Consider the following 14,923-nt stretch of genomic DNA (forward strand, 5'->3'; position numbering starts at 1 on the left):
GCCTCAGTCGGCTAGATAACAGCAGCGTGGAGAGCCCGGATTAAAGCCACGGGATCAGGGAGTGTTTGTGACTGTTGTCTTTGTTGATCTGCAATGAGTCTAGCTGTGACACATACAGCCATAGACCTACAAAGATAAAGCCCGTTGGCTGCTGCGGGCAGCAAAAAAAAGTGCATATACTGTATACTGTATACTGAGATTGCAGCAGTGTGATTACCAAAATGCTAACTGTAAAGCAACTACTAAAGCATGACTTTCAGATAAGATATTTTATGAAATGATTACCCAGAAACATGTATGGTAGGGGAAATCATGAGGTTGTGAAAATAGGTTGATGCTATTGATAAAAGAGGGTGGCGTCACTGCTGTGATGCCATTCTACAAACTGTAATGCAGCTCCTTCAAAGGACATAGTTAATATTGTTTTCTTTGTTAAGGCAGTTATCGACAAGGGTTTTTTTCCCCCATAGATTTAGGTATTGGGTGTTCCACTTTCTGTGTCACTCAGTGTGACTAATCTATATTGTTTTGTATTCAAACGGTAAACTTCACAAACAGTAAAATGCATTCACTACAGGCTGATAATAGTCAGGAGGAGATTAGAGGGGGGATGAGAAGGTCCCTTGTTAGCACAAATTATAAAACACATCCCCATAATTAAGTTAAGAATTTCAATATTTAGGAAACCAGACTTTAACTCCCAACAACCTCTTTTGCAAAGTCATGGACAAACAAAGAGCAGAGCTAAAAGTGAGGACAAACAGAGAGGATGACTGTGCATTGCCACTGTATAAGAGCAAATGAGGCCTTTGGCAAATCTGTCATCTGACAGCAAGGTCAGCGTATGGGGATTGTGACAGACAAACACTAAGACTTTTTTTCCTGTCATGGTTGATTTGTCAGAGTTTCAGTTTAGAATCATCAGAGCAAATGGCTCATTATTACTATTTATAGATTTATTTATCTTCACATGGGTTAAACCCCCCTGAATACTGTGTAATGTGTTAATTAGGAATTTATGGGTGGCTGTATGCCTGTTTTGCACAGAGTGACAAAGCATAATTTGAGAAAATTATGCTTTTGATGTCCACGGGTCAGTGTTTTGCTGCTGCACAGATGATCTCTTTACCGTTTTCCATGCAGATTTCTGAGCTCCCTCTAACCTCCTCGCTCGAGGTTGACCTTAGCCGTTGTCCCACAACACCTGCTGTGCTGCAGTGACATACAAGCATGCACACATGCATGCACACCGCACTGCAGCCACCCTTCTCTCAGCTGTCAGTGTAGATAAAAGACAGTTAGAACATCAGCACTATTTACTCACCTCTTTCTCAAACAAGGAGGTAGACCTTCCTGCGATAACACAATTGCAAAGTGTACACGCTCTGACATTCTGTTGCTCAACCCTGCAGGTTAAAGGTGAATGGAGATTGGGACTGAGAGCTGAACTACAAACTTGCTTTATCCTGTTTTGCAGGAAGCAATGAGTGAACGAGCTTGGTCTGTGTCACTGCATCGTCTCCATATTGGAAAATTACCTGCTGTTAAGTTTGATGAAGTAATGGAAGCTTTCTTTTTCTTTTTTTCAAAAACATATCAAAGAGCAGGCGACCCCCTCCATCCGCCACCTTCGGAGGTTCAGAAACCCACTTCCTGGTACTTCATCTCAAGGTGCCTCTATGCGTACACCACACAAACAGGAAACAGCCCTCTTTCATCAGCCTCAAACTGCATGCACTTCATGTTCTTCTGAAAGGGTGCAGCAAAGAAAAAGGTGTGCATCACTAATGCTCACCTGATTTAGCTTGAGAAGCCTTTCCTTTGAATTCGTTGTTTCTTTGCTTCTTATCTTATTAAAACCAAATACGCAGAACAGTTTTGAAGTGGTAACAAGTTTCCATCGCTTTCATCTTGCTTCAGGCTTGCACCAAATAAGACAGTATGCGATGTTTCATACGCTGTGTGGCATCTGCAGATACAAGAACACTATGCAATATTGGTTTTGTTTGCCAAAAACTCTCTCACAAAGAAATATAGAGTATGATATCTTTCAATTGATGTTAATTAAGTTTCAAGACCCTTGTTTCTTATGAACAAATTCTTGTAGAATTCAAATGAAATTAATGCAAACAGGCTTTTTCAAAGTTTCTAAAAGGGGTAGTGCATAGAAACATTAATCTGCAATCCAAGCAATTTTCACTGTATTGTTCCCAAACACAACACCCATCTTTGCACAGGTAAAACATTCCATAAAGCCACAAAAAAGAGGCCTTTCAACAAGCAATTACTCTCCATCAGTAGCATTTAAATATACATGTTATATCATCTCATCTTTTTAAGCTGACTCCTTAAGAGCACCTTTGTACTTCTAAACAAGCTGTTGCATTGTGGTTGGTGTTGATCATTGCTTTATTTTATAGGAACCATGAATGCTCTCTGGTTTTGAATGTAATCAAGGACTTTCTTTGCTTTATCGTGGCCACCAGTATGTTTTTAGACCATTTCCAGCTGGTCTAAAATGGGATGGGGGAGTAGGTTGGTGGGTGATGAAGAATGGAGGGACCTAAGGATCAAGACTAGACGCCACAAGGCCCAGGTTCTCAGGGATAAAGCAACAAGGAGGCCTCTATGGGTCAGCTGTGATGGGTCAGCACCCACCATTGTATGGAGGGAGTTCCTGTTGCTGCTCCGGTTTTTTTGCAATCTGAGAGAATATAAACATGGACAGACGGGAAGTGTCCAGAGGCCAAGGAAATGCAGAGGCGGTGCATGAAGTGTTGAGTCGAGTGCATGAAGTGGAAGTTGCTACTGAAATTGAATACCACTCTGCTCGCATTAATGGCCAACTTGTGATTGTTATCTGTATTTATTCTCAATGTAAAAACAGAATATATCAAATTAACCCCAAGGCATAGTGTTAACTATGACTGCACCGTTTATCCTCCTTTTTACCTGAAATATCCTTGTGTACATATTGATTAGGTCACAACCTCATCAAATCTGTTTTTGTTTTTTTTTTTTGTTTTTTTAATTCTTGGAAACTTTATAGTAGCTCCCCCTGATCAATATTTCTGCTGAAACTAAGTATGCCAGGTTTTTGTGTAATCAAGCCTGCTCAGACTTTGACTATCCCCAGGTCAATACCCTTGGCTGCTGCAAGCACAGCTCACCAATCAACTTGCACCACACCGAAACTCCCTTTAGTTCTGTATTATGCATCGAAAAAGCACTCGCCTGATTACAGCCTCAAATATAATACTGTGTGCCTCTTTTGTTAAAACCCAAGTTTCCTTGGGTATGATGTTACAAAATGTAACTAGTTTCTTTTTTCTTCACATTTTGGACAAATTGCAACATTTAAAGTATGCAGTATCAGTCATTAGAGCTTCCTCATAGCCATTATTGGACTTTTTGATACTGAAGAAACTTGAATACTGATTAAGCTCTGGAATTGTAAGGTTTTAGAATAAGACTGATTTTTTTTTTTTTAACTCACATTCCTGGGAAGCCCTCTAGAGTTTGAATGGGTACCCAAAACTGAGCATAAAACGTGCCCCATATTTGCTCAATTTCCCAGAACTTTTTACACACCACTCATCACAAAGTTGAACTTTTCAAAAAAATACAGGTTTATTGACTTAACTGCAATCAATACTTACAAAAAGAGAGAGAGAGAGCGAGAGAGAGAGAAAGAGAGAGAGAGAGAGAGAGAGAGAGAAAGAGAACAGGTTTTCATATAAACTCACAGAAATTACTGTAGTGAAAAAACATGGCTGGGAAAAAAAAAATAAAATACATTCAACAGTTTTACTTTCTTTGTGTCAGAATTTGTTCACCTCTTCCGAACACACAAAGGCAACACAGAACAAGTGACTTAAGGAGAGAGAAGAGAAAAAAAAAAAAAAAAATTGTCCTCCATTATCAAATATAAAAAGGCGGAGAGCCCTTAGCTACCTGGAATGTATTAAACGAGGCACTTCCACTGATCAAGCATCCAATTGAATTAAAAGAAGATATACTTTCAACTCATTTGGTCACAACTATTGCTTGTAATAACAGACTGGGTGACAGAACACATTTCAACACAGCCAGCCTCTGAACTGCTAGACTCTGCTAAACGAGTCATGTTACTAATTTTCTTTTTAGCACCCCTTTAAGTCTACCATCAACCCGAGTAGGAATAATCCTCTTCAAAGTGGGGACAAGAGATCAGGGAGAGAAAAATAAAAAATAAAAAATCGAATTAATGTCATAACAGTTAGCTACTGTTACTGTCAGATTACTGTAACATGTGCAAGGGGAGGAATGGATACAAGCAAATCTAGTTTAGATGGAAATGCAGTCCAATAAGAGGGAGTAAGAAAAACAAAGTACAATAAATAATCAAAACGCAAAACAGCTTTTTTTGCATTTTTTTTTTCTTGCTTTAAATTAAGTTTCATTTTGACAAAGTGTAGTTGCAGAACAAAAGTCATTGAAGTACAATATATTAAACTGTGAAAAAAAGGAAAACTGACAAAAACGTCTTCACAATCTTTAGATTAATATGGAAGATCATAATTTAACATAAAAGAAAATATATTCTATTGTTCATTATCCAGATAAATACAAAAAACAAAATTAACAAAAAATGCATATGATCACCAATAAATATGTTCTGATAAGTTAAATAAGCAGTGACACGCAAACCTTCTGTCTGGAAAGTTTCTCAAATAATAATAACCGTAATAATAACATTAATAAAAAATAATTATCAAATAAAGAAAGCAAAAAGGGATGTAATGAGAGTAGAGAGCTCCATGGAGCAGGTTCTAAAGTGAAGGAGATGGGAGGGGGACAAGTAAAGTAAAATAGCTTGGAGATCCGATCTTGTCAAGTCATGCGACGTATAACTATATTATGGGAATGCTGGAATTCCCCGGATCGGTGAAGATGAAGGTGTAGGTGCTGGGGGCAGGACAAAGTCTTGCAGGTTTAATGATCAGTTTGATATCAACTTCCTTCCCAAAGAAAAAAAAAAAGGAAACAGCCAGTGACCAGCAACAGGAGGAGAGGGGGGGCCATAACCAACTTCCAGTTCAAAGTCCTTCCTGCAGACTCACCCGGTTCAAAATTACATAAGACGGGGCTTGACTGAGGGGTAGAAGGAGGTGGGTGGGGGCAAATGAGAAAGAACCAAAACAAACAGTAGTCCATTCACCCTAAACACATGCAGAAACTGCCCAGGCACTTTTTTTCTCCATTTCTTTTTAAAAAAACAAAACAAAAACAAAAAAACTATTCATATATTTTCAGGGTCTGTCATTTCTCTCCGTTTGTCTTAACTCAGTCTGTAAAAACGTCTGCGGTGTAGAGCTACAGTTACATTACTGAGCACCCTCTAGCAAGCTCAGGGGAAGTGGTATCATCAGGGAGGATGGCAGGGGAGAGAGGGGAGGGGGATGAGGGCTAGTGCAAAGCACACCCCTTTCCAAGGCCACTTGTGCTGCAACACATTCAATAATACATGAAGAAGAAGAAAAACAAAAAGAAAAACAAGTGGCACCTGGCATAAACAGTCAATTGTTGTTCTCATCATTTCATTGTTCAGTTTCCTCTCCTTTTTTGGCACTATGACACATGGCGGGGTACTTTCTTTTAAAACTTGCTGTGCAGATTAAGTGGGAAGAAATGATAGATTTAGCTGAGGGTTCCCTTAGTTGATTATATCCTCATAATGCTAACAAGGAACTAACGTGATGTGTAAGGGAGCTTTGAGGGCAGAGGGGAGTCTGAAGGGCAGAGGTAGAGGGGAGTGCCATGTTCTTTGTGTCGTCAAATTTAAAAGTCACTAGTGGATGCGTGCAGTCTAGTCATCAGTGATGGAGAGGCGGCTGAAGATGGGAAGGCGGCGGGTGTTATCCAGCGTGGGGGACTCTGAGCCACACAGGCTGCCACCAGAGCTGCTCTGGTAGCCCTCTTGATCCGACATAGAGTCTGGGGGGCTGGATGAAGACTCCAACATCTGAGGGGACTCCAACATGGGTCTGAAATAGTAAGATGTGCTTGTTGGAGAGGGAGGTGCAGGGGTGTTGGGCTCTGTGCCTACAGGACCGGCATTGAGACTGGGCCCGAACAGGCTGGCCAGCTCCTGGCTGGAGTAGGTGAAGGGATTTCTGCTGGGCCAGTCTGGGATCTCATCAGGGAAGAACATGGGTGGAGGGGTGACTGAGGTGGGGCTGTCTCTCAGCCCAACTGAGTTGGAGAAACCAGCAAAGCTGTAGCTGTGCTGCAGCCGAGGTCGCTCCATCTTGTTCATAGAGTTAAGAGGAGAGGACTGCTGGGGAGGTCCACGACGCTCCTCGGCATTGTGGATGAAATGGCAGCGAGGCCCGTATGGGCAGAAACCGATGGTGTGGAAGGTGCGGCACAGCTCAGTTTTGTACTTAGGATGGCGGCTCAGGCTGCGCAGTTCATGGATTCCGTGAGCAAACTGGCATTTGTCGCCATATTTGCAGGAACCGTTCTCCTCAAAGGGCCTGCAGAGCTCTGTCTTGTAACGGCTGGAGTTCACTTGGCTGCTGCTGCCAGTGGGACTGGCAGGGCCTAGGCACTTGTTGATGAGCCTCTCGCCCGTCTCGGAGTAGGAGCGGTCTCGCAGGCGGTTCTCCTTGTTGTTGCTGGCATTGCCAACCCCTGAGATGAGTGAGGAGGACTGGTCCGCTGCCTTCAGGCTATTCAGAAATTGGTTCTGGTTGAACTTTGTGCTGCTGACAGAGTGCCGCCGCTGGTACACGCCTCCCACTGAGGGAGATCCCACCGCCTTCCTGTCCAGCAGGGGTCCGGCGGAGCTGGAGATGGGCACGTTGGTGCTAGTGCAAGGAACAGACATTGGATGGGAGACACCCAGGTTGTTGTTGTAGCTGAGAAGTTTGTTCTGCAAGAAAAATAAAGGACAGAAAATGCAAGCATTAGAAAAAGTAGAGCACAAATAAAAAGCTACTTTCAGCAGCTCCCTGATTTTTAAGTCCGATTGCCATCCTGATGCAACTCCTGAAAGTGACTGAACACTTGTTAGGCGAGCCTATAAACCATTTGTACAGATACTCTCCCTGAATAAATAAATAAAAATGACGGGCACTGTGGGACTGGTGGGGCTACACCTCCGCCTGCATGACTGTTGTTTTTTGGCTCAGACCACATTAGCGGATACAGGCCTATAGAACAGCAGCTGGTTTGGCAAGTTGCCCAGGTTAGGAATGTGTGCGCCTGTGTAGTCAATAGGACAGCAGCACATGAGAGGCCTGTGGACGACCAGTGTGGGCTACAAAGAGCCTGCATCATTTGAAAGAGAAAGAAAGTGGCCAAACATTCTGTGGATTACAAGGGAAACCTGATCTGCTTTCACACATTTCCATACTAGTGGAAATGAACAGTTAGTCATGATTTACATAAACATGACAGTGTAAATAAAATCCAACAAACTCCAGAGGGAGGCTAAAAGAAAAACAAAAACGCTTTGAGAGGCAATCTGACACTCAAAACGGGGTATGAAAACGAATTACGCATCAAGTGTTAAGGTGAGACGATGCCGGTAGTTTAAGTAGTTTTATAGGGGCAGAAAGTGGGCTAAAGCCAGCCAAATCTGGTCAATGATTAGCGAGCATGTGGCTGCTCTGAAAGCGGCATTAAAAGTGGCGCAAAAGTGATCTCATTAAAATAAAGAGGACATAAAGCTTTCACTTTAACAGCCGCTGGCTGCCTAAACTGCACACCGACCTCAAAGCATAAACCATAGATAACATTAAAGTTAGCGGATGTGGCTTATGTTGAACATTAAATAAATACACAAGTAAATAAAAACACCATGTTTTTAAACAATTTTTAAATTAACGCTCCCGCAGCGCTTCGGTCCACTTTGAAGGCGCTTATAGAGTAAACCCTCAAGAGACGAGGCCGAAGAGAGGAAATAACAGACGAAGCAAACAAATAAACACGCAGCTGACTCAAAGCGGAATACAAAGCAATAAACAGCAAAACAAAAACAGCCTCCGCGCAGAGGGCCGCGGGCACGGAGCTCGTCATTCCTCCACAGCGGCTAACTCCCCGCTGCTAACAGGCTAACGTCAGCCCACAAGACACACACAGAGAGAAGGGGGTGGAAAAGTTAGGAAGCTACCTTGTTCATTACTTCGAAGTCGAAGAAAGGCGATACCACGGCTGTGGTCATCTTTGCAGCGACCGGAATCAAATCACAAAAGTAGTTTTTAAAAAAAAAAGAAAGCCAGTCTACTTGTTAGAAAGTTGCTCAGAGCTACTGAACTCTCCCCCTCTGCCCTGCACCAACCCCAACATTTGCTTTTTAATCAATCGACTGCAGGGAGGAGCTTAAAAAAACGGGCGTGAACTTTCAGTAACTTTAGTAACTGTAGAGAAAAAAACTTGCATTGGTTTGTCAGTTTATGTGAGATTACTCCAGTGCTGGGTGAGCTTTGAATGCCAAACCGTCTTAGGCTACCAGTTAGGAGGGATAAAGCACTAAAAACAAGTTTCTTTTTCTCTTGATCGGAGAATCTGAACTTTGGGTTAGATTTGTTAAAAGTTAATTTTGTTGGAGGGAAAAGTGTCTTCAGTTCATAATTAAGCAGCTTAAATATATTTATATAAAACTAAAGTCCGATCAGAAGCCTTCAAAGGCAAGTGAAGAGGAGTAGGGCAATGGAAATCTTGTACTTCTGGAGTTGTTTACTGTATTATCCTCGGGGTTTCAGCTACCATCCACTACTCTGTAATTAATTTACTCTTAATTGCTGGACTGTAACGTCACTTGTGGGACTTTCCGGTGAATTCAGGCACTCGCACTTTTAACTCTTTCCCGACCACAGCTATTTCACTGTTACAGCATACTTCTTCTCAGCCACAGCTCATTTGTTATTCATTACCAGCAGGTATAAAACTCCTCTTCTGAATTGAATACGTGCATGTCATTTCATCAGGTACTGTAGGCGACAATCTGATACATGAGTGACCTCACTAGATTCGACCGCACTGGCGTGACAGACTACAGAGAGTGAAACCCACACACATGTATTGTGGCTCATCTTGCCCACCCCCCTTCATAAAGTCTATGACATCGGCCATGTGCAGACCCTAATGTCAGGGTTGGGTTGCAGTAGAAAAGGAGAGGAGGGAAAAGAAAAGCAGGGTTGAGGAGGAGGGGGAGAAGAAAAGAAGCTGTTAACATACAGAAAAAAAAGTTGGAGTATGGAGGAGGGGATGATGGCGTGAGGGGGAGATTTATGGAGGACGTTTATTACTACACAGCATTGCCCCCAGGGAAGTGAGGGAAGAGGGGTGGGATAGAGAGGCAAACATTCCCTTTCCCCTTCCTCTTCTTCTTTGCCTATACAGGAGCCATGCAGGGGGGGAGTGGGGAGGTGGAGAGCTTTGTCTCTAACTGCTAGCAGCCCTGAAGGAGGCAGGGAAGTTGTTTTTGCGCTGAAATGTTGAAACGAGCTGAAATAGAACAGGCCAGATTACACCACAGCTTCTCAAGCAAGTATCTGACTAAGACCTCGTGAGCTGACCTTTTTGGAACTCAAACATCCTCCTCGCTATGCATTAAGAAAAGTAGATGCAAACACCCGGTTACTCTGGACCTTGTCAGTGAACAGCAAGGGTGTGTGTTGGAACATTAAAAAAAAGAGTTTTACGAGCCAGGCCTGTGCAGAGCAATCTCCCCCTGGAGTGTTTTCACAGATGACAGGGTGGGATGACAGACTTGCTAGAAATCTCGTCTGCAGTTCAAAGGGCCTGTCACTGATTGATTAAGTGGGCCAGATCGATTGTCTCCCTCTAAGGGAGAAACAGAGCAGGGAAGTAGAAAGAGAATCACTTTTCTCCCCCTTTTCTTTTCATTTTGCAAATGCAAAAATCCCGTAGCTGGTGTGGGAATTCGTAATATGTAACACAAGTGAAGAATACGCTCATGTAACTGTGATGCAGGAGCTGGAAATTTCACTGTAGATACTTGCAAGGATTTAAAGCGCACAAGGTCAGCAGGGCTCTAAACTCAAAAACAAACTACCCACTGACTGATGGAAATGCCTTCATACTGGACCTTGGCCTTAAGAAGCCTCATGCAGTGCATTTGTTTATTTTTAATACTCTCAGATATATCGTGCCTGCTGATATTATTGTGTGACTCAGTTGTCCTTCCAGGTTTAGGAGGAGGCACCTGTTTCCTGCCAAAATGAAAATATATAGAAAAAAGTCAGCCTGCTGTGCTCTCAGGGGATAAAGTCAGATGCTTTAAAAATGGAGACAGTAAACCACTGTAATTACTACTGACAAGACTTTAACACAATGCATTGTAAAAAAAAACTGCATTATTTTACTCTGGACTCTCTTTCCTTTAAAAAGAAAAAAATATCTCATAAAGAGTTTGAAATCCAAATATTTTCTGTTGTCACAAATGACAGAAATCTTGCAACTAAGGTGCGTCGAAGCATCATGACGTTTTCACTGACTTCCAAAGCAACAAACACAAAAGGCACGATCCATATATCAAATTCTCTGGCAGTATTTTCCTCTTACTGTTGACTGAGTTGAGCTCTCTCTTAGAAGACTTGATTTCGGAGGTTTTGTGCTCTCCAAGGTCAAGGCTGTCCTCCTTTTTTTTCCTCCAGGCTCTGCTGGCGCTGGAGTCAGTCACTCCTCAGCATGTGCTGCGTCGTTTGATTTCTGCCTCCTGCGCCGTTGACTCTGATGACCCCAAGCTCAGAAGGGAGGATGGGGATTGAGCTTGAGGTCACTGATAATGTTTAAGTGGGATGACAGGATGTTAAATTTTTCACCTATCACTACTGGAGATGAAAGAAGTCATGGAGGAGAACAACAAATAAATGGGAGGTGACTGTTGTGGCAACAATTTGCTGCAGTTCCTCCCTGCCGCCAACAGAGGGCAAAGTTCTTCCGCTTCTCTCTCCTCTGGTCTTATTTAACTCTATTTTTGTACAGTATTTTAAGTCTTTGCACGTTTGCCTAAAACATAACTTTACCTCAACAGAATAGTTCTAGATTGAGTGGGAATTTCTAAGATTAGACCAGCAGGTCAGCTCAGTCAAAGACAGCTCCTTCTTTGTGCGGCTTTGAGGTAATTTAGTGCTCAGTACAAACTTGTGAATTGTGTAATCAGCCTTTCCACAGATACACTAACATTGGCCTTGTGTGAAGCAAAGGGACTTATCAGCTACAAAACTCACAATTACTCAAACTAGTATTGTGGTAATCTCAAACCGTGCTGCACCACATCCCAGTTAAGGTGACCACAAGCTCATTAAACAATGTATTAAAGAAGAAATAAGTAGTATTTTTACTTTTTACTGCTGCATGGTGCATAATGTGTATTCTGGGGCTTGATAGGGTTGTTGATGAATACCAGTCACTTAGTGGTTTCCACTTAGTGAGATTTCTGCCTCACTAAACAGTCATCCCCCCCACACACTTGCATTTTCAATTCCTTAATATTAAGGTTATTACTGTATATGCAGCTGTGAGCGGAACATCTCTGCTTCACAAGAAATGTATTTTCAGTTTGTCGCTGGCACATCTTAGTTATTTCTGCCAGTCATGGGAAAACAACCTTTAAGATCTTAGTAGTGCCCGTGTAGGTTAGATTTGAGAAGAGGGGACATAGTCAGGGTGAAAAAAAGCTATGTTTGTAGTTGCCATTTGTGTTGTAGTGTTGTAGTTGTGTTGTATGTTTCCTTCTAAATAGAAGAAAAACATACAGATTTCCTTAAAATCCATATTTTTATGATAGTCACAAGCATTTCCTCAATGCTAAATCCAACTGCAAAGTACAATATTGTGTTTTTTTCAACTTTATTTGTTATGTTATTAATGCTTAAGTAAAGGTAGTTACAGTGTATCAAATCAATGTTCAGAAGATGGTTATATTTGCATATATTTTTTTCTTTCTTTTTAAATAACAGATGGAAGGTGACCTTTATTTGAGTACTTAATGTTGAGGAGGAGACACTTTTAAGTGCTGCATTTAGCTGTAATTTAACAACAGGTTATTTTAACCTCAATTAAAGTATACTGAACTACTTCTTTACTTTAAATATGTGGAAACAGCTGTATTGGAGTACATTTGTCCTCTGAAAAATAAAAGTGGAAGACAAAGGAGTTTAAGATGAAAAAAACAAAACAATGATTAACGCAGTACATATGCTTTTCACTACTGCAAATGTGACATATTGCAGGAGTAGAGTCAGTTGTGTTTCTGCTTCTATTAAAAGTCACTGCTTACTCAACAACTTCCTTTTTGTTTTTCATCAGGACAGCTAATCACTCTGCTGACTGTTGAGTAATCAGTGGTCAAGGATAGTCAAGTTTGAGCAAAAAAAAATACAAAACAGACTTTGATTCCTTGAATATGCTGTCATGTGTGATCTCATATTTACTGTGATCCTGCACGGGTTTTGTTTCTGTATCCACTGCCCACTTCCCAATTTGTGTGATCCTGTCCTTGTCTGTATAAGCCTTGACAGCCAGGACACCATGATTGCTTCCTTTCATGTTTCATGGTATGTTTGCCAAATTCATATGGGAGGACTGTGGTCATCATGCAGGGCGAACCTAGCCTCAGAGGAAGAGAGTTTAGGGAGAGAGAAGGATTGAGGGAAGGAGCAAAATAAGAACAAGCAGCGATTAATTGTCCATAAGAGTAGCCACAGCATTGTTAGTGGTTAACCGCCAACTGCTCTTGCTGATCTTGTTCCCATGAATCGCTCCAACATGCCCATCCACTCACTTCCACTGCCCTTCATCTCACACTGGGTGGGATGCGACATCAGTGCTAGCCCTGGCTCATTTGGATGGCTTTGACACGTCACAGCATTACATTCATGACCGGAGTTCAAAACAAACACCATGTTGGAAATGTAAGTCTGTGGCTCCTTTGCTGCCAATTTGCAGCGAAATAGGAGAAGAAGAAGAAGAAGAAGAAGGATGATGTTTCGGTAAATGCAAAGTCGCAAAAAATAGCAACAAAACAAGAGAGTGAGGGGTCAGCGTTTAAAGAAGATATACTGCCCAATTCTCTGTTGACACGGCAATCTCTAGAGGATGGTTGTATTTAGAACGAAAGGCTGGCTTCCGCCTCTGACTTCCTGACCTGCGTTTCCTGAGGAACAATCTTTCTGTCTATGCAGAGGGCTCATGGGAAGGGATAGTTTGGTTTTCCACACACACATTGGGGGTCACGACAGATGAAGCCGAGGTCAAAGCCATCAAGCTACAGAAATGAGTTGATGACCACAGCGATATGATGCATAATGCATTAAATTCACAGTACAGCGATGGCACTTAGGCCAAAAAAGTTAGGGATGGAATGATGAATCATGGTGATTGTTGTGACCAGATCCGACCGGACTGGACTGGACAGACATGACCCTGGCCCAGGTGTCATGACCATGCAGTGGACGCTGAAACCAGATATTCCTCAGCTCCTCACTCAACGCTTGCAAAAAATCAATGGGCTTTGTATAATGTTGGAACAGTGGAAAGCATTCTCTCACCCCCTAAAAATCCTTCCCTTGTCCCATCTGTCTCAATTCTGCAGCTCTCCCAGACCTCACAACCAGCCCTGTGTGGTCACTCCAAGACTAGAATTACAGAGTCCATGTGTCCGGACTCTGGACAGTATACAGAGTCAACCGCCCGTGTGATCCTACCCACTTTCCTCACATGTTATCCCTGCGGTTTTGTTGAATTTGAATTTTGACAACTGCTCGCTTATCGTGAATGAGCGTTGAAGTGCGAACTGATGGTTTTCATTAAATGATGTTGAGCGTGAGAAAAAGATCCGTTGTTTGTGAGTCGTCCTCAGTTGACCCAGGGCATATGGCGATGTCAAATTCCTCATTGTTGTAGGCGTGTGATGATTTATTGTGAAAAACTGTGCTTTTATTGTTGCTGCAAATCTAATTTGATCCTTTTTGGTGCCTGTGTTTATTGCCAGTAGAATGCTACAAATGATAGCTATTCGCAGGCTACTTGATGAATACAATCAGAGATGTTTGTGGGTTTAAGACATTTTCTTTTCCTGTTATTATCATTGCAATTAATACAAGTAGAAAACAAAAAATGAATAACAGAATGTAACAGTAGATGCTGATAAGAGAGGGAAGCTGAATGAGAAAGGACAACAAAATATAACCAGCCAAAGGAGTTAACAATTTAAGTTAAGTTATAGCATTTTCATGGCATATTTCTAATATTATTGCTAAACACCTGCTCATATGAGATAGCCATCATACACACATTATAAGCTAATAAGGTAAGCGTAAAGAAAACTGTTGGTGTAGCATACCAATGCAGCACATCGGATGCCTGCACAGGATTTGGGAGAGCAAGTGCAGGTGTATAAGTATACACTGATGAGACTGATGACTAACTGGAAACAGGTGTGGCAGACTAAACACAGGTGATACTCTTGAGGGCAGGGGAAACTATCACAGTGGACTAAAAGCTCAAAAAGACAGGAAGTAAAACATACACAAAGATGAATAACAGAGAAAATGACTCAACACAAACGCTGTAAAATGACAAACATGAATGATAACAAAACACAGGAAACGACTTAACACAAAATATATAAAAGAAAAGCAGTAAAAGACCCCATGAATCACAAATGATGACTTTCTAAATAGCGCAGTTATTATTATGTATGCATATGTTTCAAATATTATTGAAACATAATAACCATGTTGGCTGTTTCCAGGCCTTTTCCTAATTTATAGAGCTGGAATTCAAATACAGAATATTTTTATTATATAGAACAACAATAACAACAAACTTTATTTATATAGCACATTTAAAAACCAGTGGTGTACCAAAGTGTTTAACATATAAGAGGGTAAGATGAAGTAACAGG

At 41.7% G+C, this 14,923-nt stretch overlaps 1 protein-coding gene across 1 annotated transcript; it reads right to left on the reverse strand.

Annotated features, from left to right (window-relative positions):
* Positions 1–3,608: 3,608 nt before the first annotated feature.
* On the reverse strand, positions 3,609–8,335 carry zfp36l1a (zinc finger protein 36, C3H type-like 1a). Its single transcript, XM_026152488.1, has 2 exons — positions 8,159–8,335; positions 3,609–6,916 (listed from the first exon to the last, which is right to left on the reverse strand). Exons 1-2 carry the CDS (start codon positions 8,207–8,209, stop codon positions 5,849–5,851), a joined length of 1,119 nt encoding a protein of 372 aa, XP_026008273.1. The 5' UTR covers positions 8,210–8,335; the 3' UTR covers positions 3,609–5,848.
* Between the last annotated feature and the right edge of the window lie 6,588 nt (positions 8,336–14,923).

The sequence above is a fragment of the Astatotilapia calliptera genome, chromosome 19 (genome assembly GCF_900246225.1).
Source record: "Astatotilapia calliptera chromosome 19, fAstCal1.2, whole genome shotgun sequence".
In the NCBI taxonomy this organism is placed as follows: domain Eukaryota; kingdom Metazoa; phylum Chordata; class Actinopteri; order Cichliformes; family Cichlidae; genus Astatotilapia; species Astatotilapia calliptera.